A 26,769-nucleotide genomic window follows, 5' to 3' on the forward strand; every position below is an offset into this window, starting at 1 on the left:
ACATTTTACACTCTCTTTCAGGCGGAGCAACATTAACCTTTTTTAAATACAATAAATCTGCTAACTTACTTCCAACTCGTAGATCTCTAAATAACTATACATTGGGAAACCAAAAAAATCTTTAACAGTGAATATCTATTGCTTGCAATTAACCTGTGATGATATTATAGTCTGTGCCTTGCTTTGCAATTTGTTAGAGCTTTCAATTTTTTATTTCATTCTAAACTTCAGGGCATATCTTTATTTTATATCTATATTTAACAATATTATATAAAAGCTCATTGCACTCATTGATGTTTGCTACACTTTGCAGTCAAAACTGGCAATAGAAGTGAGGTTATTTATGAGTGTCAATCCATCGAAAACCGCATTTCTATAACCGCAATGGTGCTATCTAATAATATACTATAAACCTGCAAATTTGTAAGTTATAGAATAATAATCTATCAAATGCTACAAATATATATTCGAGAACAAGTGGCATCAACAAACCATACTTATAATACATGCTGAAACAAACATTAACATTTTTGAAATAAAAATTTTTGCATCATTTGCTTGGCCAGTTGCGTTCAGATTGTTGCTTGTTGTTCTTCTAGCTGTTCAATGCTTACCACAATGTTTTCTGACCTCAACTCTTCTTCTGCACTGCTAAACTTGTTGATATTATTGTTGAAACAATTTTTTTAATAGATCAAAACTTTTACTTGTCGCTATTTAAAATAATTTTCATGGAAAAAATAATAAAAAAATAACGATGAAACTATATTTAGCACAATATTTAGCCATCGTAAATGTTAAATGGATTTCTAATATATGTTGAAGTATCACGACCGCGTTAAACAAGAAACTACTATTAGCCTGATACAGTTATTAATTATTTCTATAGCGTTGCTTTCAAAGTTTCAACAAAAAGCCGTAAATCTTTGGTGTTGGAAAATGGACTTCGATATGAACAGCAACAATAAAAGAAACAATTGTAACTGGGTCATTATTAATACCACTTTGTGAACAATTTTTTACTGATCATTTTTGGGTTCATGAAAATCAAAAAGTGCCTAAGCAGCGCTTAAATAGAAGTAGGCTCAATTGAAGGGTGGCATTTTCTTCAACCCTTCTCTCAAATAGAGGTGGCATTCAAATAGGGGGCTTTACAGTAGGCTTTAAAATAGGGAGCTCAATTGAAAGATGGCGCTCTATTGTTTCAAATCTTCTCCCATGGTGGTGCTTAAAATTAATGTGCCGTTCAAATAGAGGTGGCGTTCAATAGAGGCGGCGTTCAAATAGAGGTGGCATTCAAACAGAGGTGGCGTTCAATTAGGGTTTTTTACAGTAAATATATATGTATATGTATACATTTGTGTGTGCGTGTGTGGATTAGATAGTTGGATATGGAATGTGTGTACAACGCACCTATTTAATTATCTATATGACATGCATAATACATAAATATTTATATATATGAATGTATATATAGATCATTCCAAATTAATAAAGTTAATTGGCGCTTGTCAAATTACAATTATAAATAAATTTGTATAATTATATAAATAAATTTATCTATTTATATTTATATGTGGAATACACATGTGCGTGCATTCGTATATTAACAAATAATAGCAGGCTACTTTTTTTACTAACTTTAGGCTTGGTTTAGTACATTCCTTTTTTTTAGCTCAGTGCACATAGCTACTGAAGAAAATCTGAAATTTAAAAACTAAGCTATATAACCAAGAACTTTCTTGAAACAGTCTTTTTAACATCTTTATGGAGTTATCCTTTCTCATTCATATAACAATTATAGTAGTATGTTGGTAATACAACTCCTGCATCAGGACCTAGTCCCCCTGACAGTTTTTTTAATACAATGTACCGAGCTTAGCAGCTTAAAAATTCTATGGTGGATACACAGACCTATTAACTATACTTAATATGTATAGTTAATAGGTCTAATATAGTTAATAATGTATAGTTAATAATAATGTACAGTTAATAGGTCTATGGGTGGATAGTAGCTAAACTTTCAAACGACAGAGATAACTAACCCAACCAGGAACCTAAATGACATTTGGGTTACATTTAAGTCAGGTGTGTCAGTGAGAGACTTAAGATACCCATCACATAATCAACTGTATTGGGTTTAATTAAAACCACTTAGCAGATGGTGCGTTTTAAAATAAGTTATGAAAAAATTAATTTATTTAGATAGTTTCCATTAGTTTCCAAGTGTTTAATGAAATATCCTTGTGTGAAGTCTCTATTGTGATTACTATGTCAAGTATTCCATATAAAAAATCATAACGGATGTTTTAGCTAAAGGTATTTGGAGTTTATAGTAGCCAATAGTTGTGAGAATAGTTGCCATTAACTAATTGGTAGTTGGTAAAAGCGTCTTACTCTTTCACCCGACTATAAAATAATATTTCATTAATAGAGTTCAATCAGTATATCAATTTAACTCTATGAGCTGTGGTGTCGAGAAGCCAGCCAATGACTATCACTTCCATCTGGTCGACATGTCCTTCAACGTACGGAGAGAAACTCATTTCCCCCTCGCATCTGCACAAACATTGCTCTATCTTCTCCCCCACAGCTTAAAGATTGACGCCTGATCCTACTAGATTTCTCATGTCCTTCACAGATATTAGAATGAAGCCCTTTGCTAGTAAGTCGTGTGATTCAGCGACTCGAGTGATTATTGATGCCATTCCAAATCTTCTTGCAGCTTAAAGATAAATTTGAATTACACGAGAAAATGGCTGCCAGCAATTCACTTCAAACTCTAAGTAATACATGGAAACACTCTTTCCTTCCGTAATTTGTAAGTAATGCGTGGAAACACTCTCCTTCCTTCCGTAATTTGTAAGTAATGCGTGGAAACACTCTCCTTCCTTCTGTGATTTGTAAGTAATGCATGGAAACGCTCTCCTTCCTTCCATAAAGTCCCTCAGAATCCTGATGCGAAAAGTGACTTACAGGTCATCATACTAGTTATTCTTGAGGGACCTATCAATTCAACATAAGACAAACTATTATATTATTGCAATAAATAATCTAATGACGTCAAACTTCAACTTAAAATCCATTTTACATACGAATTATTTAAGATAAAATTTACACAAATAGTATTAAAGATACAAAGTAATTTTCAACATAAAGTATGTCCAAAATTCATAAAACATTACGGTTCTTTAAATAAAAGCAAAAGTGCTGATAGAAATTAAAAACAAGATATTAAACTATTAAAAAGTTCAAATATAAAGTTAATGTAAACTACATGTATATCTATGCAAGTTAGAATAAGTTAGAGTAAGCATTTCTATCACTCATACTGAGCCAATGAATTCTTATGTTTATACTTATGTTTATACTTGCATTCAGTGTCTCTAAGGTGAAGTATTGATATCAATTTCTTTTTACAGAATATAAATCTCTTCATTATTGTTTTGTTAATTAATTTTTTTATCTAAAATTTGTGTTTGTACATTCAAGTCTTTGCACATTTTTTATACAAAATTTGTAAATGTGTTTAAATTCACGTTTCTGCATTTGTATTCAATGCAACTATTTTTATATTATATGTAATTACTCAAGGTATTTATTTTGTTTTTTGCGCTCTAGAACGAATTAAACAAAATATAATGTATTCTTATAAGAATATTTGCTCCAACATACACGCTTGATCCTATGAAGCAAATACCAGAACGGATTAATTTGGTATGTTGAGGTATCGTTGGGTTATTAATATTATTATCATTAGAATTATTGATTATTACATAACAAGATGTGACTCGTGTCCCTTTATTAAATATCTCATGACTAATACCACTCCTCTTGTCAACAACAATCACTCTACCTCATACTTTTGTATCTTTAGTGTCAATCTTTAGTGTCAATCTATAGTATCAATCTTATGTGTCAATCTTTAGTGTCAATCTTTAGTCAATATAACTATTAATAAACCTGATGAGTAGACAGGCAGGGGTTACCAACGTTTACTAACCGATATGGGTAATTAGAAGGGAGGAGAGAGACATCAGCATTTGGGTCTATCAGTGTAGTACCCAAGATCAAGTGATTCAGAAGCTCACTGGACTGAACACCAAAATGAGAGCCAACAAAGCTCTGCATTGGCATCACTCCTAACAAACTTAAAGACTAATAATTACCTTTATCCAGAATACTTCCTACTCACTTGAGATGTAACATGTTCTACAATGAAACAACGCTGTTTCATTTCTTTGCACCGGCAGCGTAGTCTGTATAGTATTTCACCATACTTTCTGTGGTCTGAGGCTTCACGACACCGATCGCTGCCATGATATGTTCTTTACGTATCTGTTCAGCTGCTAAGTCTTCCTGCATTGCCATTATGGCTGCTTCATTGCAGACTGAGACTATCTGTAAAGGTCGCACAGTGTCAGTCTATGAGACAACTTTGTCTCTATTTAAAGTGAACACACTGAATGCTTGTAAGTACGAATACTATGAACAACTTCTTCCGCAAACACTCTCATATTATCACAGCAGGTAAAGTTATCCTAGCGATAAGTAGTCGATAGACATTATGGCTGCATGGATGTACTATGTACTATATCTGAGAGAGAATAAGAGTTAACCATGAAGATGCTTTGCATTGTCCTCATTCTCTCATACATCTAAGAATAAGTAGACTCGTAGCTTCCATGTTCTGATACAAACCTCAGCCCCAGAGTATAATTCTGTACTTTTTACAAGCTCTTTAAAGCACACATCAGAGGCTAATGGTACAGAGCTCAGCCTTAGCTTGAAAATCTCCTCTCGCGTCTTATGGTCGGGGAGGGGCACATAAACTAGCCTATCCAGTCGACCAGGACGCATCAATGCCTGCCAATGAAACACAATGCTTGAAATTATCAATAGCGTGGGTAAGTTGTAATACGTAACTATGACACTTACTGTGCACAAAATATGGCATACTACTTCCTCTTCGTGTAATGATTTACCTTAGTACTTACACTGTATATCTGACATCATGCTTTTTAAATACCAAAAGTTATTCCAAGCTGCAAAGATATTTATTTGAACATTGTTTTTCATGTTTTTTGTCATATATTAGTTTAGTGTTGTTTATAACAACAATATTTTGACAGTTACAAAAGTTAAAACTTTTGAAACAAAAAGTTCAAATTTATAAAACTTAAAGCATAATTAGCTACCTCATTGCAACAGAACTCTGACTTACACAAGTGCAATTGAAACCATTATAGGCAGTACGGCAATTAAAACCATCATAGGCAAAACGGCAATTAAAACCATTATAGGCAGTTCATAAAAACACATGCTCAAACCATGTCAAATTACAGTTTTTAAACATAATCCCACGACCAAACACGAGCGAAGCGAATGTTTGGAAGCTTTATGATAAATGCATATGCGCACACAACTCCCGAAAAATTATCTGTCAACGGCCGTTACCCAACCCTTGTACAATAATCCCATCAAAAAATTTAGCCATTTTTGTGTAGTCGTTAAGTATAATAATGATACAAAATACATATAAACATATTTAAATATGTTACCAAGTCTTTGAAAAGTTTCTGCAATGTCCTAAAACTAACCCATCTGATCGGATTATACATAAAAAGACAGATTAATTTGGCTTAAAATCGCGATAAAAACTTGACAAGCTTTTTTTAATCAAAATTAAGACTGGCCAACAAAACGCTGATAAGGCCGTGCGACACAGAGTAGAACCATTAAGTCGTGCGTATTTCACGAGAAAAACATGCACATTTCACCAGTCTATGGCATTGTCCGATTGCCGAAGGTTTCTGTAATTAACGTAGAAGTACTGAAAAGTAATCGTTTCTTTTTTGCCGATTCTACCGGACTCTGACATTTTGGACACTTATAATGTGTACTTTGGTATTCCAACTGATGTCCAAAGCAGTGAAAGTAAAGGAACTGATGATGACATTTTTCTAACGATTCTAACAATATTTAATCATAAGAATAATTATTCGGTTTTATAGGATTATTATAAGATTTAATTATAAGAATATTCATTCGAATTTACAAGATCGAAGTACATAGTGACTGATTGTGCGCAATATGTTACTGTTATTATTTTTCTAAAGATTTTGTTGATGATACTGCGGCTGTGCCCAATATCGCGGTACTGCCAAGCCGTCTTTAATATCTGCAAGATTACGTAATAAGCCTACATTTTCTAATAGATATACATCTATTTCTATGACGACCAGCTAAAATCTGTTTAGATTTTTAAATTCAGCCTAATTTTTTAGATATAAATACAGAAATCTAGATAAATATCACTTCTTGATATTGGTTGCTATGACCAATGATATACAGACCCCCTATCCTGTGTATATTACACAGCAGCTTGCCATTTCACTTCTAATATTGCATTTCTCCAATTGCGGGGGAGAGATATAAACATATAATCTTTTCCTTTCATTATTGCTGTTTGTTGTACATAACACCCAGTACAATACAGCTACCATTGCAGCTACCATTGCAGTTCTCCTATTGCACTGCAGTGCCATTTGACTGCTAATATTGCATTTCTCAACCAGCGGTACCCTTTCTTTTTCCATTATCACTTTGGTCGTAGGCTGTATGACAGAGGAATTTCTAGTTTATTATATAATGTTTTAACTGCTGTGTCTTCCTAATGTGGCTTGCACTATTGTCTGTACTATTACACCAATAACACAATTTTATTCTTTAAATGTCCAAAGTTGACCCTGCTAGTTTCTTTGCGCACTGATCTGCAGCACAAGCCCACACTTGTTATAGAGTATGCCACTTCTAAAGAATAAAAATAGAACATAGTATTCTATTCACTGTAGCTTACTACCAGAAAGGACAACTAGGTAAAACTATACAGTAAAAACGCAGGATGCACCTTTTTACAAGGGTATTGTTCATATAGCCTCCTCACAACTCGTTGTTCAAAAGATGAACAAGGATGTTAAAAAAGATGAATTTATTAAATGAGAATGGATGCGTCTGCACTGAGAATATTTCTTAGCCAGAGAGCCAACAAACCATAAACGCAGAACCACTGGTTACTCACTTTGTCGATCATGTCAGGTCTGTTGGTGGCCGCAACGATATTCACATCATTGAGCCCTTCAACACCATCCATTTCAGTTAGGAGTTGAGCGAGCACACGATCACCCACACCACCCCCACTTCCTTGCTGCCTACCAATGAATAAACACGAGTATAAAAATCTGGAAGAGAATACAGCGAACCGCTGCTTGTCAATCCTGGTAGAGGAAGAAATAAAAGATATCGCTTTACAATGTCTAATCGTCCCACTGATTCCACTTCGCTGTAGATATGCAACATGACAGCTTTATGGATACATGACCAGCGATTGTCTCATTAGGCAGCCATGCTTTCACGTTGTGAAGTACATTAGATGTACAAATGTAGTAGGGTGCCAATCACTAGCCCAATAATATCACTGGCACATCAGCGCCACTACCCCATCAGCCTCGCTGTCCCCATCAGCGCTCTGAGAATTACTTTGCTGTTCATGTAATGTTAAATTAATGTTTTGCCTTTCGAAAACTCTAATTATCAAACTTGACATTTTCGCTAAAAAGACGTTCTGTTCATTAAAGCAAAGACTGGAATTGGAAGATTCAAAAAGTATATTGTCTGGCATATGAAACACAACTCTCACCTTCCTCTCTCCACCGCTACAGCATCTATTTCGTCAAAGAAGATGATAGAAGGGGCCGCATTGCGTGCTTTGCGAAATATTTCACGAACAGCCTTTTCTGACTCACCAACCCACTTGCTGAACAACTCGGGGCCCTGAATAAAAAGACTCGATACTCATATCTGCACCAAAGTACAGTACTCATTGGCAATCTAAAGAGATTACTTTGAACGGTGAATGCCAACCTTGATGGAGATGAAGTTAAGAGAGGTTTCCGTAGCTAATGCCTTAGCTATCATAGTCTTAGAACAGCCGGGAGGACCGTACATGAGAACACCGCGTGGTGGTTTGATGCCCAGTTTCTTGAACTTGTCTGCATGCTGCAGAGGCCAGACGACAGCTTGGATAAGGCTCTGTTTGAGACCCTCCTGTCCACCAATGTCTGTCCACCTAACCTGAGACACAAGGATGTACTGTTGGTAAAATCCTACACTGTATTAGCTAAATAGATGGCAAGACATCTGAGAATGTACTAGTAAATTAATACCTTAGGCACATCAATGTAGATCTCTCTCATAGCGCTAGGTTGTACAGAGGACATGGCATGCTTGAGGTGCATGGGAGTAATGCCCTCGGCATCTCCACTTCGCATGGCACTCAGTCCAGCTTCCCTGCAGAAAAAACAACAGATACATCAGCGGTACAAGAGGGCCCATGCAGGTAGATGAGATAAAGTACTGGGTAATAATATATATGAGGTATGGTGCTAGGCGATTAGGTAGTGACATTTGCTACACATTTATTTGTGTGAATTGCTGACACTGCCAATGCCAAGCAAGGCAAATTGGATTATGCTATTTTTCCCGAAAGAGTTTATTTGCATGTAATGAGGATTTGGTACATTTATCGACTTTCTCCTAACCCCCTCACTCGCTATAACCCTTAAATTCGCTCTCAGGTCATATAAACATGAAGTTAGGAGCTCAAACCTGCACAGGCTTTGAAGATCAGCCCCCACATAGCCATGACAGTCAGTGGCTATTTCCCCAATTTCATCATCATTCAGGCTATGTAGCATGCTACCCAGGATGGCTGATACGATCTGTCAATGTGAGCAAATTTAATAATACAATAGAGTAATTTAACGATGCGATAGAGTAATTTAACAATACGATAGAGTGATTTAACAATTCAATAGAGTGATTTAACAATGCAATAGAGTAATTTAACAATTCAATAGAGTGATTTAACAATGTAATAGAGTAATTTAACAATGCGATAAAGTGATTTAACAATGCAATAGAGTAATTTAACAATGCGATAGAGTGATTTAACAATGCAATAGAGTAATTTAACAATGCGATAGAGTAATTTAACAATGCAATAGAGTGATTTAACAATGCAATAGAGTAATTTAACAATGCGATAAAGTGATTTAACAATGCAATAGAGTAATTTAACAATGCAATAGAGTGATTTAACAATGCAATAGAGTAATTTAACAATGCGATAGAGTAATTTAACAATGCAATAGAGTGATTTAACAATGCAATAGAGTAATTTAACAATGCGATAGAGTGATTTAACAATGCAATAGAGTAATTTAACAATGCATTAAAGTGATTTAACAATGCAATAGGGTGACGTAACAATACGATAGAGTGATTTAACAATTCAATAGAGTGATTTAACAATGCGATAGAGTGATTTAACAATTCAATAGAGTAATTTAACAATGCGATAAAGTGATTTAACAATGCAATAGAGTAATTTAACAATGCGATAAAGTGATTTAACAATGCGATAGAGTGATTTAACAATGCGATAGAGTGATTTAACAATTCAATAGAGTAATTTAACAATTCAATAGAGTGATTTAACAATGTAATAGAGTAATTTAACAATGCGATAAAGTGATTTAACAATGCAATAGAGTAATTTAACAATGCAATAGAGTGATTTAACAATGCAATAGAGTAATTTAACAATGCGATAGAGTGATTTAACAATGTAATAGAGTAATTTAACAATGCATTAAAGTGATTTAACAATGCAATAGGGTGACGTAACAATGCAATAGAGTGATTCAACAATGCAAAAGAGTGCTTTGTGGCAACAAAATATTATCGAGGAAAGGAAGAGCTGAAGCGATGAGATACTTCAGCGTGTATTGGGTATCTATGCCCTTTTAACAAGCTGTGATATAGGCATTACTTTTTTAATTACCTTCATTTCCCGCGGCTTGGGTTTTTAAAGCTTTGAAGTACGAGTATTTTTAAAGCTCATATGTTCAACAGCACTTTCAATCTATCAATTACTTGTATGTCCCAGGAAATAAACATAAATGATTATAGAAGATTATTCACCTGCTTCCTCTGGACTGAAGAAGGAATAGGCACTTCAAGCTCCAAGTCAATCCTTCCAGGCCTCCTCAGAGTCATATCAACAGCATCCAATCTGCTTGTTGTAGACAGTATAAAGACAGTTCTAGATGTGTCCTACAACAAGGGAGACTACTCCTAATCATTGTAGGCAGTATAATGACAACTTTGGATGTGTCCTACAACAAGGGAGACTACTCCTTCTCATTGTAGACAGTATAATGACAACTTTAGATGTGTCCTACAAGGGAGACTACTCCTGTTCGTTGTAGACAGTATAAAGTCAACACTAGATATGTCCTACAACAAGAAAGACTAATGCTGCTATTATTTTATTAAAAGCCCAGGCCCTTTGAGGTATGCATTACTAGCACTCCTACCAAGGTCAAGGATATTCGCTACAGAGAAGGAAGCTAACTCACTGGGAAGCAAAACTCCTTCTTTGTAAAGGCTGGTTAATTGATAAGCAAACCGGATGAAAACCAGCAACATTTTACCACTTTTATGCTAAAAAATGAGGTCACGCTCATCGAGAGTTCATATCTACAGTAAATTGCCACTGACTTCTATGCATGACCCTTTCCAAAAGACTGTGTCTTGCTGATTCTTCTGAAAGGTGAGCCATTTCTTTCATACTTACATAGTTCATTTCATAACCTGTCAAATGATGGTAGACTAATAAGTAATAACCTACCTGGGTGGATCTGTCAATTTCAGTCACAAGAGCTGAAAGAACCCTCTTTTCAAGGTCCGATTGTGATCTTTCTCTTCGAGGACAAATGACATCGATGTCATCAATAAAAACAACTGATGGAGAACTGAAAAAGACAGTTATATAACAAGCAGGGTTAGCTGTAAAGGTCTGTATGTAGCTAATAATATGTACATTATCACTCTCTAGAGTTCAATTTAGAGGTCAAACCTAGCTAGATAATTAAGCCAAGTAATAATTATGAACCCTCAGGTTCACATTATTTGCTACTAGTAACCATGACAGGATGTTTGATATAGCAGTTTGATTCAGTTAAATTTTCTTCTCACTATCAAATCAGTATATGAAAATTTTACACGCATGTCTTGAATGCTTGAAGCTGCAATTTAGTGTTAAAGTGCGAATAATATAATCATACATATATATTTAGTAATAGTTTATGCAAGCTAGATGCTTTTGAAGATTGTTGGAATGACCTTGGTAGTTGGTTGAGTACAACATTGTTCAGGTTTGTCCACATCCAAGTTTTTGTTTGCATTTCCGTGTAATTTTTTTCGCGAGGCATTTAAAGTTTTGTCTCAATCATTGTTCTCTTCATCATTACTAACAAGTATGCTAATAAGTATGCTAATAAGTATGCTAACAAGTATGCTAATAAGTATGCTGTGTTTATCTTATGCTTATGATTTCACCCCAAATGATCGAAGGTATTCACGAAATTTTGTGCAAATAGTTGCGTGTTTCCATCACTGTGTCAAGATATTGCCATATCATTTGTTTCGCACAATATATTATAACTATACTTTTTCAGATTTTAAAGCAAAAAAATCAATAATTATATATGTAGGTAACAATAATTAATCACCTTGAATGCTAGTCTGAAAAACTCGAACTCCAATTATAACACAAAATATTACATTGATATGTGAAAGTTTTGTTTTTATAAAAAGCACAATGACCATCCCAACTTGGGAACAAATGAAAAAAGCATAAACATTTGTGTGGATAAACATTTGCTATAAAATTTACTATAGATTATGTTGTTTTTCTTATGAAAAATGTCTGAACAATTAGATCATAATTATGATCTCCAGTAGACAATGTAAACACTACAATGTAAACACTACAATGTAAACACTACAATGTAAACACTACAATGTAAACAATGTACTACGATGTAAAAAATTCATTCCGAGAACATCTAAATTATAGGGATTTTATGTTATACAAAATGTAAAAGACATGTACATAACCTTATCCATTCCACGATCATCTCAAACTCACTCCCCTTTGGTTTTTAAAACTAACAACTCAACTTCTGAATTTAATGACTATAGAGTAACGATGGTATTAATGGTTTGTATCGACATCTTTTCCCTTTTTTCTTATTACTTATACTTGGTTTAGTGTTCACAATTTCGATAAATTTACATTAAGAGGAGCGCAAACCTTCGATATTAATTTAAATCAATGTTTTCCCTTTTTGTTCTTCACGGTAATGTTCATTCTACAAAGAAAGAAAAACTCTGGTATAAAATCTCTGGTAATCTTTACTATAATGAGAGCCATATCCATCCGTCCGAACCTGCGGCTGGAGTTTGGGAAAAAGATAACATGGCATGAGATTTGAACTACCATCTGCACCACTCGACCACCTTTCGGCATCAAGAATAATTGTACACATAGTTATTACACCCGATAATCTCTCACAGCTCACGTGACTGCTAGCGTATTAGTAAATATAATAGAATATCCTTTATAAGTCGTTTCCTCTACCAAGCGTGGCAAGAGTGCAAACGATACTCGTAAGGCTAACCATTGGATTCTCGTTATTCAAATCAAAAGTGAAAACTTCACGCTTTATGTTATATGGAATTTCTTTCATAATACGATGCAAACACTTTACATAAATTTTTTAAGTTCAGTGAAAGTTACGTAAAGGGGATTTACGTTATAGGAGTGTCTAACGTATTAAAGATCATATACATACTGTAAAAGTAAAAGCACTGACATATACGCTCGTTGTGATACCTACTGCAGAAGTAGAACTTAAACGAAATGTACTGGATAAGAAAAAGGTTCTCCTATGAAACCTCTACTTACTATTTACACACATACACTCATTTTCCTTTAACCATTTGTTAATTGGATTCGTCGTACCTGTCAATTGCTTGTTGAAACACTTCCTGTATTCTCCCCTCTGTTTCTCCGAACTGCCTAAAGTAAATTATGTTTACATACCGTCTGCGAATCACTGCATTTATTGTATAACAGCCTTTACATTACAAGTGGATAAAATACATCAATATTATTGTCATTGTGTCAAACTAGTCAACCATCAGCTAACAGATAGAGTTGAACATGGGAGTTGTCTATACAGGAGATAGCTGAGAACCAATAAATGTCAGCATTTGATTAGGAAATGGACAATCAACATACATTACATTTTTTATTGTGCGAATGATACAGATTTGGAATTTTAAGTTCGCTGAGTCCCCCGTGATAAGTTAGGATAAGTGAGCCAATGGATATTTACATGTTTTGAATCAGGTTAATCCGGGGATGGGCACTCAAGTTAACATACTTGCTTGAGCAAGACTTGAGACTCACCTCACAAAGGAATTGAATCAATTCTCTGGTATCTGTTACTTACTGTAGAATTATATTTACTCGGAGCTTCCTACCAGTAAGAATTGAATTGAGTTATTACTGCTGTTACTCGATATGGGCTAAAGCGACGATGTCAGTGCAGTTCCATGTTGCCAGTCACACTTTTTTACAAGATCTCAATATCGCTGCGAAAATTTTATTGGCCAATAATATGTACTACGCGCTAATATAGCATAGCTCTACGGTTTTTTACAGTAAACTTGCGCACTGATAATGATCTTATATATAACGGCTCGCGAATATCGTTCATTCCGCCGAAAAGTCTTTATAATGACTCGCCTTTGTACTTATACAAAAAAGCTGATCACGGATCACACTGTTAACAGATCCGCCAAAAACTTTGCCACAATAAATTTAGGAAGTTATCATTTTGCCAAAAAAATGAACTAGTTATCTAGTTTTTTCCTTACTCATCAAACAGCATAAAATCGTGACTTCAATTTTTTTATTTCCGGTTTAGGCTGAAAAGAAATATTGTAAGCATTGGCTTAAAGGTATTTCTGCTAGTAAAATTTTTCAACACTGTACCAATGATATTAATGACTACCACACTTTTAATATTAAATATGTCTGTGCATTTTGGCGAAACTGCAAAAACGTAAGTGTTTTTTTACAGCCAATATAGTTGATATTTGCTGTACAAACAGTCAATGGACTGAGCTGATATGTGCAGCTAAACAAGCGATTGCACTTTTAACAAAATGCCACTTCAATCCCAGATATGTTTATAACGCTTTAAAAATGACTCGATTCCATTCAATTCTTATCAAAAAATTACAAATTCAATTCCCAATTATTTTGCATCATGTCATGTAAGAATCGGTCCATTGCACAACTCGTTGCAAAACACAGAAATTCAATTCTCAATTTTTTAGCTATCCTAACTTCAATGACTTGATTCAATTCAATTCTCCAAACAAAATCAATTCTTGCTAAAGAAACCGACCTATGGCAGTATATTAAAACGTACGCAATCGCTCATGTAGCTGCACGCATAGGCTCAGTGCACTGACTGTTTGTATTGATATAGAATGCTATGCCAGAGGTCATAGTAAACTGCTCAAATTGAGATAAGAACAAGCGAAGGGTGGAAATGGCTTAAAATGGAATAGCTTGCGCAGTATTTGCACATCCAGCTTTCGAATACATGAAATATTCCATAAAAAATTGTAAGTAACAATATTCGCTTGACTGGCTGGTTTTTGCCGTTTCCGTCCTGCAGATGACAAGAATTTGTGGATTAACCGCGTCATGGAAACCTAGTGATAGCCTGAGAGTTTGCACAATCTCAGCGAAAGTAGGATAAGACAACTCACTTGCTCCACAGCCGGCTAGAATCCAGAGTTATAAATCTTGCATATTCTTTTAGTTCCCTTCTTATAACCTCAGAAATTAATGTTTTACCACATCCAGATGGGCCGTAGAGCAGAACACCCTTAGCCACCTGCACCCCTAAAACCCCAACAAATATTGCGAGCACTAGTTTCACAGAAGATAATTACCAGGTGAATATAGCACTGTGTAAATGTCATAAACTTGACCTTTTAAAAAGATCTTAATTTATACGCATTTAAAATTCCAGACTACGCAACGGCTAGCCTTCACAAAGCACCCACCATACTTGTCATATAAGCTTCTTTTGCTAATGGGCTCTATGATCAACCGACTTAGCGTTTCCAGGATATCATCAACACCTGCCACAACAACCGCTTTCTCTGGTTCATCCTTTACCTGAGGCTTGCCAGCATGCAATGTGCCCTCAATGAGTGACACTCTGCTCAACTCATTCACCTGATAGAAATGGCCTTCAGCAACGTTGAGTCCATTTGCTAAAATATTCAGAAAGTTTGTAGACAGAAAGGATACTTATGGTTGAATGCGAGTAAATGGTTTTCGCATAGAAGAGTGACCCCTACAAGCTAACTTAGACAGCAATTATCTAGCTAGATAAGCTATCAAAGCTAACACTTTAACGCATACTACAGTAAGTTCACTCCTGTTTCCGTGAAACTTTGAACTAGTAATTATATCTTTGAAGTAAAACTAAAGGCAACGGCTAAGCAGGGCTCCTGCTGTACCTTCGATGCTGGAGTTTTAATAACATGCTACCGTACGATAAAAATAGCGAGTGAAAACAATGCCATTAATGGCTGTTATGATGGCTGTCAGCGTGTTAAAGACAGGCCTGTTGCTCGAGGCTATAAATCTAAAAAGCGTTACACGAGGGGTTATCATGTACCCTCCTCCTGTACCATCAAGAGCCAAACCAACACCAAAGCCATCATATTTTTTACAAAACTGTGAGAGGTCCACTATTAACTAAAGGCCTCACCTCTACCCAAAGCACCTATCCTCGATGAATAGGAAATCTGCAAGCACCTTCTGTCTAATAGACTAGATTCAGTAGCAACTGGATTTGATTGGACAGGAGTAGCTCATGTATAAGAGGGTTGTGTATCATGAATACAAAGGTAAATTAAGGATAGAAAAGTAAGCACAGAAACTGCCTACCAAGAATGGGAGTATCTTTCGATAAAGCATTTCCAGTGGTAGGGGTGGATGAGATGGAAGAAGTTATCCTCTCACCTAAAACATGTGCAGGGTATGTGTACATTTGTATTGATATTAGTAGTCATCAACAAAATGGTGTTTTTATAAACATGCCAAAAAAATGAAATGATAGGAATCCTGAATTATTGAGTCAGTTGAACAAAAGCATTTTTAAAAGTTGATAATCTTACAGGACTGCAGAGGAGTTGGGATGGTGGATTGAAGGTTGATGTAACAGAAAGTTTATAAAATGAAATGTATGATGATGGATGCAACATGTTGGTGCCACGAGATGTATTGTAAACTCAAGATTCATTCTGTTACAATGAAATGGTTGAGCTTTACAAACATTTCATATGACAATGCATAAAATGTTAGGGTATTTGTAAGCTGTCTTCATGCAGACGCACTGTTAAAAAGTTACAAAAATGTTGACACATTGTTCGAAGGAAAGGGTAAAACGAAGCAAAGATGGACAGTGTATGACAGAACACCCAATGAAACAGGAAAGATACCAGCATACCAGCGTATAAGCTGAAAGCTTAAGATGTCTAAATTATGAAAACACTCACTGGCTGCAGCGGAATCAGTAGTCAAGTCCAACTGAGCAAACTCTTCAGATAGAGGGGTGTCATCGTGTCCCTCCCCTTGAACCTCCTCCACAAGTATCACCAGAGGCTTTCCAAAGTAGCTCAACATCAGCTCACAGCTAGAGGAGACGATTCTCATAACTGCAGAAGGAGTACATTGTAGTATGGGTTTGTAAGAACAAAGAGTTTGCACTTTAAATACTCTGAAGGATGTGTTGAGTCTATCAGACAGGTCAACAGGTCAGTCAGTCGAGTAGCAAAGCCAGTGCTTGATACACTGGCTAGTACTGTATGTGTTATGCTGTTTTCATGTCTTGGCTGCATTGTGGAAGGTTGGGAGACATGAGGCATATGACCTTGGTGAGGTCGTTGTCTCAATTGTGAGCCCACGCTATTGAGTAATTGAGTGACGTGATGTTGCCTTTTCGATCATGTTTTGCAAAATGAATCATCATTCCATATTCTATGTATCAGCTAGAATACACAGGGTACACAGTGAATACAGTGTATATGTTCTAGGTCACACAGTTGTATATATATATATATTCTAGGTCACATAGTCGTATATCTATATATATATTTCTCAAAGTATGTCGTATGTGTGTGGATATGTTGGTACGCATTCTGGCTATAGATATAGCTTTAGCGCACGCTGATTATTTTACAGATGCGGATACGCGCTATGACGCCCCTGTTGAGAAATATATTTCGTAAGGTCCAATTACTATATTTTTCTGGCGCAGACAAGTAAACTGTATTCTAGAGATGAGCCTCGACATTCTCTCACCTTTCGGTCAGACAAAGTATGATATCTCATTTTTACATTTGTACCAGTATCGAGAGATAATAGTATCGTCGTATTCAAAGTTTTGATGAAATTCTTATGGTGGAACAGTAACCTTTTTTAAGCACACACACTTCTATGCAAGAATTTCAATTAAAAAAGCGAACAGTTTTTTGTGTAAGTTTTATGTCAGTACCTCTCAATTTAGAAAACAGATAATTACTTATGTTGATGGCATTATAGCTGATTCAGATTTCGTGTTTACAAATAAGTGAAATAGCAGCACTCACTCTGATGGTGGTGAAGTAATAGTTTTGTAACGTTTTGTAATAGGAACGTTGTTGAGGATCCTTTGAGCTTCATAGTGATCGTAGCTTCACATTGCTTATCAACACACAAAGTATAGATACATTGAATTTATTGCATGGCAGTGTTTTTTAACATATTGGAGATAATGTATAAAATACGTAACAAAACTGTTTTAGATAGTTTGAAATTTAAAAAATATGGATTACATATCATGAAGTAATATCGGCATTTTTCGGTAAAATGGCTGGCCATAGGCCGATTGCTAAATTTGTATATGGATGTTATACAAGAATTGTTATTAACCCTTTCGCGGGCAGAGCGACGTTTTTGTCGCTTTGCGATTCGACTGCTAATGGGCAGTGCGACGTTTTTGTCATTTCGGTAACATATTTTATTATTGCAGTTTCTGGTTAGCTAAATGCCGTTTTTTGTTTACTTTTTTACCAATAGCAAGCTACGATATAGTAATTTCGGTTAGCCTCAAAAATTGACTTCAAGGTTGAAAAAAAACGATCGTTTTTAGCAGTGATGAATAAATAAACTTTCGAAAAAAATTAGAAAATTGTTCTAAATAATTTATCAACTTTTATTTTTCTTGCTTCGGTTTTAGCTTTTAATTACCGAATTTTTCGAGAGTTTGACTTTAATTTACCGTCATGGCGACTTCTCAAAGAACCTCCCGAGATTATTCTAATAAAGCAAGTACTAGTACCGAAATTACTAAGAGATTCAGAGCTGACAGTGACTTTTTAGATTTAGTAGCAAGAGATGACAGTGAATCAGGTTTGAATTGTGATTGGAATGACTTTACATCTGGAAGTGACAGTGATGAAAAGGCTGGTAGCAGTAATGATGAGGATGTGTGTAGGAGTGATGCCAGTGCCTGGAAGAATATAACCAACATAAACAGAGATAGATCTCCTACAATTCAGCAGTTTATAGCAGTGACAGGCCCAGTATTTACTCCAGTAGATGCTCAACCAGTAGAGTATTTTGAAAAGTTTTTTGAGCCTGTCAATCCAGGAAGTACATCTTTGTGGGAGCTCTTTGTAACACGAATAAGTACATGGTGCAAAGACTGTGATGTGGGCCTTTGTAAAGGAGAATGCTTTCGGAAATATCATTCGTAAATAGACAATTATTATGAAAAGCATATATTTTCTGTTATACTTTTTTATTTGTTTATAATATATATTTATATGCCTATAGACATATACATGTATACATACGCATCTTTAAACATAGATATATGCACATAATAACACACAGAAAATTGTATAAACTTTAAAAATTTTTTGGAAAATTAATTCGGCCATGGGAGTCTGATTTAGTTTTGAAAATTCGCCCGCGAAAGGGTTAATTCAACATATTCAGGATTTTTATTTTGTTTTTCCAGTTCGTAATAATTGTATCATTACCGCATAATCCTTTATTGTAATCGTGGTAAAACGGATTTAATTTAGCTATTACTTGCTAATAATTTCACAACCGAATCATCTTTTATTGTAATCGTAGTAAAACCGACTTAATTTAGCTATTACTTGCCAATTACTTCACATTTGTATCTAAACCCTTTTATAATTGTTTTATTTTTTGTAATTTATTTAACCTGCACAAAACCTTTTCCTCATGATATGAAGTTTGAAAGTTAGAATGGCAGATGTTGTTATATGTTAAATACAAATCAATTTTTTGACCAAAGACTTTTTTATTACCCGGGCAATGCCAGGCAGCACAGCTAGTAGATATACATGTATATATATATATCTGTATGCACAGTACAAAGTAGACAAACAACAATAGTTTGAAGAGGAAGAAGAGCTAGGAGTACTTACACAGTTGACGCTTGATAAACTGTGATAAATGTTCTTCCGTAACAGAACTTGGTAGAGAAGAGCTGCTGCAATGTATTGCCAGACTTATGAACATTATCAAGAAATGCACAGTCCGTCACAAGGCCACAAGACTTTAACAGGACACCAGCAAGTATTGTAAACCCGTCACAGGACTCACACAATATAATTATATACTACAGACACATAACATAATTTCACGAGAATATAATACACTAGAGTTGGTGAATAGTGTGTTTTACCAATGCCTTATGTCACCAATGTGTTTGGTTGTCTGTATGGATACCAAATAGATAGACGAAAGGCATTCACTTGTATACAGCCTCTACATGGAAACGCTATATAAGTTTGACTCACCAGGGACCGAGTGTGACTTTAAGAAAACTAGCAGAAGGTATCACCTCTGGCAGCCTGTTTACAGTACATCGCTGACCTGGCAGCAGAGCCAACTGACCTTGTTGCTGACTCAAGGGAATGTAAATGAAGCAGTCAGAAATGGAGCTGTTAGGCCAGGCAAGGTAGGTGCACCTGATAGTACATTAGGAGCCTTAGTGAGATTCCAATACACAGAGAGTGAGACAGAACAACAGGTAGTGAGTACTCACACAGGTAAAACTTACTTCCCATTAACCACTATCGGGTGTCCAATAGGGATCCCAGCGACTCTCATCGTACCAGGACTGAAATATGCTATGTGACTCTGAACAGACTTGGGCAATTGAGGTTCTACAGAGAAAAGATAGATACCTGATTAAATCTCCTTTGTGACACTTACCTGTACATCTAGAGAGAAGATTATCAAACCACGCATTTGCAGAGGTCATAAAGAAACAACTTGCTAAGTATAACAAAATATGTACTCACTAATTTTGATGCCATGCGATGAGACTTGCTAAATTTTAAACTATTATCAGAATTTTCGTTTGGACATTCTCAGCTAACTATGAACCTAAGAGGTCACATCAAGACAAAGTCAACCCACCCTTGCAGCCTCACCCTTGCCACAAAGCACTCATACATGTATCTATTCAACATTACAAAAAAATGTAAGAGCTAGTGAGGTGCAGCCATATTCAATTTAGTGTACCAATATGGTTAGCAAAACTGCAACAGGCCAGCGTACCAGACTCAAGCTTAGATGAAGCGATCACAGCATGCAGGTTTCCTTCAGCAAAGAAGCCATATTCTGAATTTTTAATTGGTGTTTGAGGAGTTCCAGGCTGGTGGAAACCAGAGCTGGGTGAGCTGATGCTCAACTCTGTAATATGTAAATATGCGTATTTTATAATCAATAATTAGTCTAGCATGTTGCAAAGGTTCATATAATTAACAATTTGGAACAAAGGAAAATAACTGCGATGAATTCGGTGAACTTTGTAAACTCAGTTTATATGTAGTGAATCATAAATAATATTGTATAGTTAGGCTCACCTGTGTTCATGGGATGATCCTTTTCATGTCTTTTGAGGAATCGGTCACTAACAATCACGTTGCACTGAGGACATGATGACCAGCTCGTTTTTACTCTCTTCATCTTCAAAAACTGTGACATTAATGCAACTGTTAATATATATGTATTTACCGTAAAACCTATAATTGAATGCTATGGCACTCTATTTCTTAATCCTTCCTCTATACTGGCGGTCAATCGGAAGGGCGTTCAAATGAAGGCTGGCATTGTATTTTTCAAATGCCTCATCAGAATTTTGGGAAGGTAAATTTAGCCCTTTTACGGGCGAAGCGAATGTTGCCTATATTTTGCCCTCTCCTTCCGGTGAAGCGATATTAAACCTTTTTGATGCAACAACTCTGCAAACAAAACTCCAACTTGTCAAAGATCTCTTAATAAATATGCATTGAGAAACCAAGAAATATCTTTACCAGTTGATATCTATTGCTAGCAATTAATCTGTGATTATATTATAGCCTGTGTACTGCTTTGCAAATTGTTGGAGCTTTCCATTTTTATTTCATTCTAAATCTGAAAACATATTTTTATCTTATATCTATATTTAACAGTGTTGCAAAAAAGCTCATTGCACTCAATGATATGTTTGCTACAGTTTGCAGCTAGAACTGGTTTTTTTATGTGCAATAAAAGATGAGTTATAAGCATTGATCCATTGTAAGCCGTGTTAGGATAGCCGCAACAATGCTTTTAATAATACGCCATAAGTCTGCAAATTTATAAGTTATATAATGATAATCTATCACATGCTATAAATATATAGTCATGAACAAGTATCATAAACGAACCACAGTTATATTACATGCAGAGACAAAATTTAAGGTTTTTAAAAGAAAAATTTGCATGGTTTGCTCGAATCGCTGCATTCTGATTGCTGCTTTTGATGGAATGATCACCTTCTGGTTGTCCAATACCTTTCATAATGTCATCTGACCTCAACTCTTCTTCTGTACTGCATAGCTAATCGATATTAGCGTCCAAACAATTTTTTGGCAGAGCAAAACTTTAGCGCATTGCATTTAGCACAAATGCTAAACGTAACCTTCTAAAAGCTTTAGAGTTTGACAACGAGAGAATTGATAGTTATTGATGTTAAACGATTCATTATTAATACAATTTTGTGGACACCTTTTCATTGACCAGCCGATATTATTGGTTCGTAAAGATCAAAGATTGTTAAGGTGGTGATCAAATAGAGGTGGTATTCAATTAGAGAGTGGCGCTTTAATTTTCAACCCTTCTCTCAGAGCGAAGGTTAAATAGAGGTGGCGTTCAATTAGAAGTTTTACGTTATGTGTATATGTTTATAATGGTCTTAAACTTGTGGAAAATAGTTTTCAAGTAAGCTTGGACAAAAACATACCTTCATGAAAATTTATAATAAAAGCCATTGATATTGTTGAAGATATTGTTGGAATAGTGCTTGAATATCTTGTAAAGTAAATATATATGAAGTATTTGACTACGACTACAACTGCATTGTAACACAATATTACAGGTTCATTTTAAGATGGATAGCTAATCGACTTCAATTAAGCTTAAAAGGAACAGATACTGCACAACAGTTAATATTATGCTGCACTACAGTTTATATTATACTACCTGGTGTGGACCAGATACTGCACTACAGTTAATATTATACTACCTAGTGTGGTACAGATACTGCACTACAGTTAATATTATACTACCTGGTGTAGAACAGATACTGCACTACAGTTAATATTATACTGCACTACAGTTTATATTATACTGCCTGGTGCGGAACAGACACTGCACTACAGTTAATATTATACTACCTGGTGTGGACCAGATGGTGCACTACAGTTAATATTATACTATCTGGTGCGGAACAGACACTGCACTACAGTTAATATTATACTACCTGGTGTAGAACAGATACTGCACTACAGTTAATATTATACTGCCTGGTGTGGAACAAATGCTGCACTACAGTTAATATTATACTACCTGGTATGGAACAGATACTGCACTACAGTTAATATTATACTACCTGGTGTGGAACAGATACTGCACTACAGTTAATATTATACTACCTGGTGTAGAACAGATACTGCACTACAGTTAATATTATATTGCCTGGTGTGGAACAAATGCTGCACTACAGTTAATATTATACTGTCTGGTCCGGAACAGATGGTGCACTACAGTTTATGTTATACTGTCTGGTGTGGAACAGATACTGCACTACAGTTTATATTATACTGTCTGGTGTGGAACAGATCGTGCGCTACAGTTTATATTATACTGTCTGGTGCGGAACAGATGGTGCACTACAGTTTATGTTATACTGTCTGGTGTGGAACAGATACTGCACTACAGTTTATATTATACTGTCTGGTGTGGAACAGATCGTGCGCTACAGTTTATATTATACTGTCTGGTGCGGAACAGATACTGCACTACAGTTAATATTATACTACCTGGTGCGGGTACGCTATGCGTGTAGCCAAAAGGTGAAAATATTTTAAATGTAAGACTAATGTACAAGTTATAATAGTTGCTAAATGATAGGCAACAAACTTGCCACCTCTAAGTTGTGAATTTTTAAATTTTTTCTAGATGTAATGTTTCATTTCAAAATTTATACTCTTGCGTAGAGCAAATCCTTAAAAAATCATAAAACTCGTCCAATAGTCTCTCATTAATTAAAATAAGAAGGAAGGTCTTTTGAAAAATGGGCTTTCTTAGAACTCAGCTTTGGAGCAAAACATCTGCAATGACTATGCCTTTAATTTAAAGTATTTATAATTAATCTTCAACTAATTTTAACAAATAAAATCTGCTGCAGCTGTTTCATAGAGCAATTAAAGCTCAGCTAAAAACAGCTTGAATAGGTAGTGAAACATTTTTACAAAATTATTGTATTGCTGTGTTATATAAAGGTAACAATCTGATCTATTCTTGATAAACCGGTGAGATGCCGCCACATGGCTTTAGCATCTGTAAGTTTATTTGTTATTCACAGCACCAATTGCATCAGCTGTAGCAATAAAAGTTAGATCTGACTTTTCAAAGTCATTTCTTTTTGATGAGGCTTGGTCATATAATTAACAAAACTAAAGATATACAAAATTTATTCTATCAAACTACAAAAGAGGCCTTGAATGCATGTAAAGCAACTTCCAATGACAGACAGCAGTATAAAACTGTCTTTAAGTACATTTTCCAATTTGTTTTTTACCAAGATGTTAAACGCCCGATGCCAACAATACCCATTAGTCATTTAGTCCAATTTCACATAACGATTGAATTCCTTCAATTATTTAATTATGTACACTAATTTACAACATGTTATTCTCTATTGTTATCACATCAACACGCAAGGTACTTATAATCTTAGGTACTTATAAGGTATCAAGGTACTTATAAACTTTGAATTTTTAATGAGGTTTGGATATGGATGCTATAGGCCTACTCCATTGTGGCAGAAGCTAAAATTTTTTAGTGTCAGACATTGAAGATAGCATTTTGGCAGGATAAAAGATGCTGCTACAAAAAGCATAAACTGCTCTCACAATTCACAGCTGCTGCAAAATTTTAACAGCAAGTACAACTTAAGTCATAGTTGTTATAGGCTCCTGTGTATATTTAGGATTATACAATATGTCAATTAGGCATGCGCATGAGCATGCGCTCGGAGTCATGGTTCTGGGCAGACATGATTTCACTTAGATTCTTTGAGTTTCTCTAAATAAACTTGAATCCTTCCATACATGTGATACTGTCAGTCATCAGATCACATAGTGATCATTACAATAGTGATGTTACAAACTGCTCAAAACAATCATTATACAGCTCTTATTCAATTGAGCATTGCATATAATTGATCCTTGAATATGGTTTTCTACACCAAACACTATTTATTTGTATTGCAGAGAAACTAACTTGGAATGTCGGTTTGCCATATCGTATCTTAAAATCAAAATATTTAACTTTTAAATTAGAATTTTAAAAATGTTTGGTTGTCTACAGTTTAGAATGTCAACAAGTTGAACCTGAAGACTACACGAGTATATAAATTCATTACAGCTTTGAATCTTATTATGTTTCATTATTACTTGTTTAATGAAAATGATGTGCCATAAACTGCTAGTCAATGTATTTGTAATAAATTATATTGTGTGTGAGAGCTTATCCACAGGCCTGCCAACCCAAGAGTGGGGCAATGTGTGAGATTTGGTTTTAGGGCAATTGATGTATCAATGATAGTATATATAAAATTATGGAAATTGGGGCAAAAATCTCACGCATCTCTCACGCATTTTCATTTTTTCTTTGGGGTGATTGCGTGAGTCTCACGCCCAATGCGTGAGAGTTGGCAGGTATGCTTATCTATTATTAGACAGTTTCAAGAAAAATAAACCACTAAAAGCGAATTAGGTTACACTTCCGTTTCTAGCACCGTCCATAAATGCATATTAATGTATTCGTTAAGAGATGATGGTTGTGTATTAAAGCAGCAAAAATAAATTCAAAACAAGCAAATGGCTTGACAGCATAATTACGCTTAGCATAGGGTTGTTACAATGGAGGATGCTGTGAAGAATAAATTCTAAATTTCAATACTTCGTGCTAAGAACTCCTTACTTTCAAAGATTAAATCCACTTTAAAAACCTTTGCCACACAAATGTGACTAGTCTGAAAAACGTTCGACCTTTAAGAACACTGCGCTTCCTTAGCAGGTTACTGATCCTTGGAATGTGAAACAACACAAAAAGTCAGCACATGTAAAAATCATAAAAGCCGTCTTTTGCTTCAAGCGCCGATATATTGAGGGGCGCTTGCAGGTCTTCGTATTAAGGTATACTCTCAAACTAGGTTATAGCTGCTCCATTATTGTCCTTCGTCAAAATGACCAACGTTGAGGGAATACAACCCTGAACTAGCCTCGCTTACATCAATCTAATCGGAACATGCTTTAGAGTTCGGTGTACATAATGTGCATCAGTACTGTATTGTCCTATTAGGAGACTCCGGAACCATCCGGAGTACTTTTCTTCTGTCAAAATCTCGGAAATTGTGAACACGGCATAGTGTAAACAATGGAAGTCATTACGTGACACTAAAATTCTCAGGTCCGTATTCCCTGAGGCAGCTGGGCAGCTGAGTCGCCCCAACCTTTTAGTGATCTTCGGCGGCTAATTAGTAAGAATTTCAGTCTAAGCTCATTCGCTTGGAATTTCCAACAACTAATTACCTAGCGCTCTAGCGCTACTAGCGATGAAGTAGAGAGGCTGACTAATCTAGTATTGGCTTTGCCTGCCACCAATGCGGTAGGCGAGAGATACTTTTCTGCATTGAAGCGAATCCAAACATCGATGAGGAACACCATAGGGCAGACTGTCTAAATAATCTTCTAATATTACACATATATAAAGATGTTGATATAGATACAGAATCAGTTGTGAAAGATTTCTGCCATGGAACTCATTGACGGAAGAAGAGCTTTTTAAAAGACAAGTGTCAAGCTATAACAATCAATATTTTATATACAAATGTACATGTATGTATATTTATGAACATAAATGTAAATATACATATATGGTTACAACTCAAAACCATGTAATTCTGTAGCTAGCTCTCTTTGCAAGACTTGAAATGACTCATCTTGGCAGGACCTGGATATCCATCTTAAATAATATGAGATACGCTTTAAAATGCTCTAATTTTGCTCTTAATTCTCAAAATTCTCTCGGGGGAGGGCCCCCGAACCCCCCTTCTTTGGGAGGGCGCTTCAGCCCCACTCCCTGAC

The 26,769-nt window shown here is 35.5% G+C and overlaps 1 protein-coding gene and 1 long non-coding RNA gene across 2 annotated transcripts; both read right to left on the bottom strand.

The window, feature by feature from the left end:
* Positions 1 to 2,170: 2,170 nt before the first annotated feature.
* Positions 2,171 to 20,248, bottom strand: LOC137403810 (ATPase family gene 2 protein homolog A-like). The gene is made up of 18 exons (XM_068089866.1): positions 20,148 to 20,248; positions 19,885 to 20,055; positions 19,510 to 19,574; positions 16,564 to 16,722; positions 15,953 to 16,027; positions 15,058 to 15,270; positions 14,758 to 14,893; positions 12,932 to 12,988; positions 10,754 to 10,877; positions 10,045 to 10,176; positions 8,668 to 8,780; positions 8,226 to 8,349; positions 7,924 to 8,133; positions 7,700 to 7,833; positions 7,082 to 7,211; positions 4,702 to 4,866; positions 4,196 to 4,401; positions 2,171 to 3,006 (listed from the first exon to the last, which is right to left on the bottom strand). Exons 1-17 carry the CDS (start codon positions 20,195 to 20,197, stop codon positions 4,234 to 4,236), a joined length of 2,226 nt encoding a protein of 741 aa, XP_067945967.1. The 5' UTR covers positions 20,198 to 20,248; the 3' UTR covers positions 2,171 to 3,006; positions 4,196 to 4,233.
* A 409-nt stretch (positions 20,249 to 20,657) lies between these two features.
* Positions 20,658 to 25,738, bottom strand: LOC137403581 (uncharacterized). Its single transcript, XR_010979589.1, has 3 exons — positions 25,604 to 25,738; positions 20,959 to 21,070; positions 20,658 to 20,785 (listed from the first exon to the last, which is right to left on the bottom strand). It is a non-coding gene; the product is annotated as an uncharacterized lncRNA (long non-coding RNA).
* Positions 25,739 to 26,769: the final 1,031 nt, after the last annotated feature.

This window comes from Watersipora subatra, chromosome 9, assembly GCF_963576615.1.
Source record: "Watersipora subatra chromosome 9, tzWatSuba1.1, whole genome shotgun sequence".
NCBI lineage: Eukaryota > Metazoa > Bryozoa > Gymnolaemata > Cheilostomatida > Watersiporidae > Watersipora > Watersipora subatra.

What these genes read in the sequence shown, in the direction of transcription:
- LOC137403810 (XM_068089866.1), bottom strand. Translation starts at nt 20,197, where the DNA reads ATGAGAGTCGCTGGGATCCCTATTGGACACCCGATAGTGGTTAATGGG. An exon ending in GTTTATCAAGCGTCAACTGT is followed by an intron (nt 16,723 to 19,509) that starts GTAAGTACTCCT and finishes CTCCTTCTGCAG; the next exon opens with TTATGAGAATCGTCTCCTCT. An exon ending in AAATTGACAGATCCACCCAG is followed by an intron (nt 10,177 to 10,753) that starts GTAGGTTATTAC and finishes CCCTTGTTGTAG; the next exon opens with GACACATCTAGAACTGTCTT.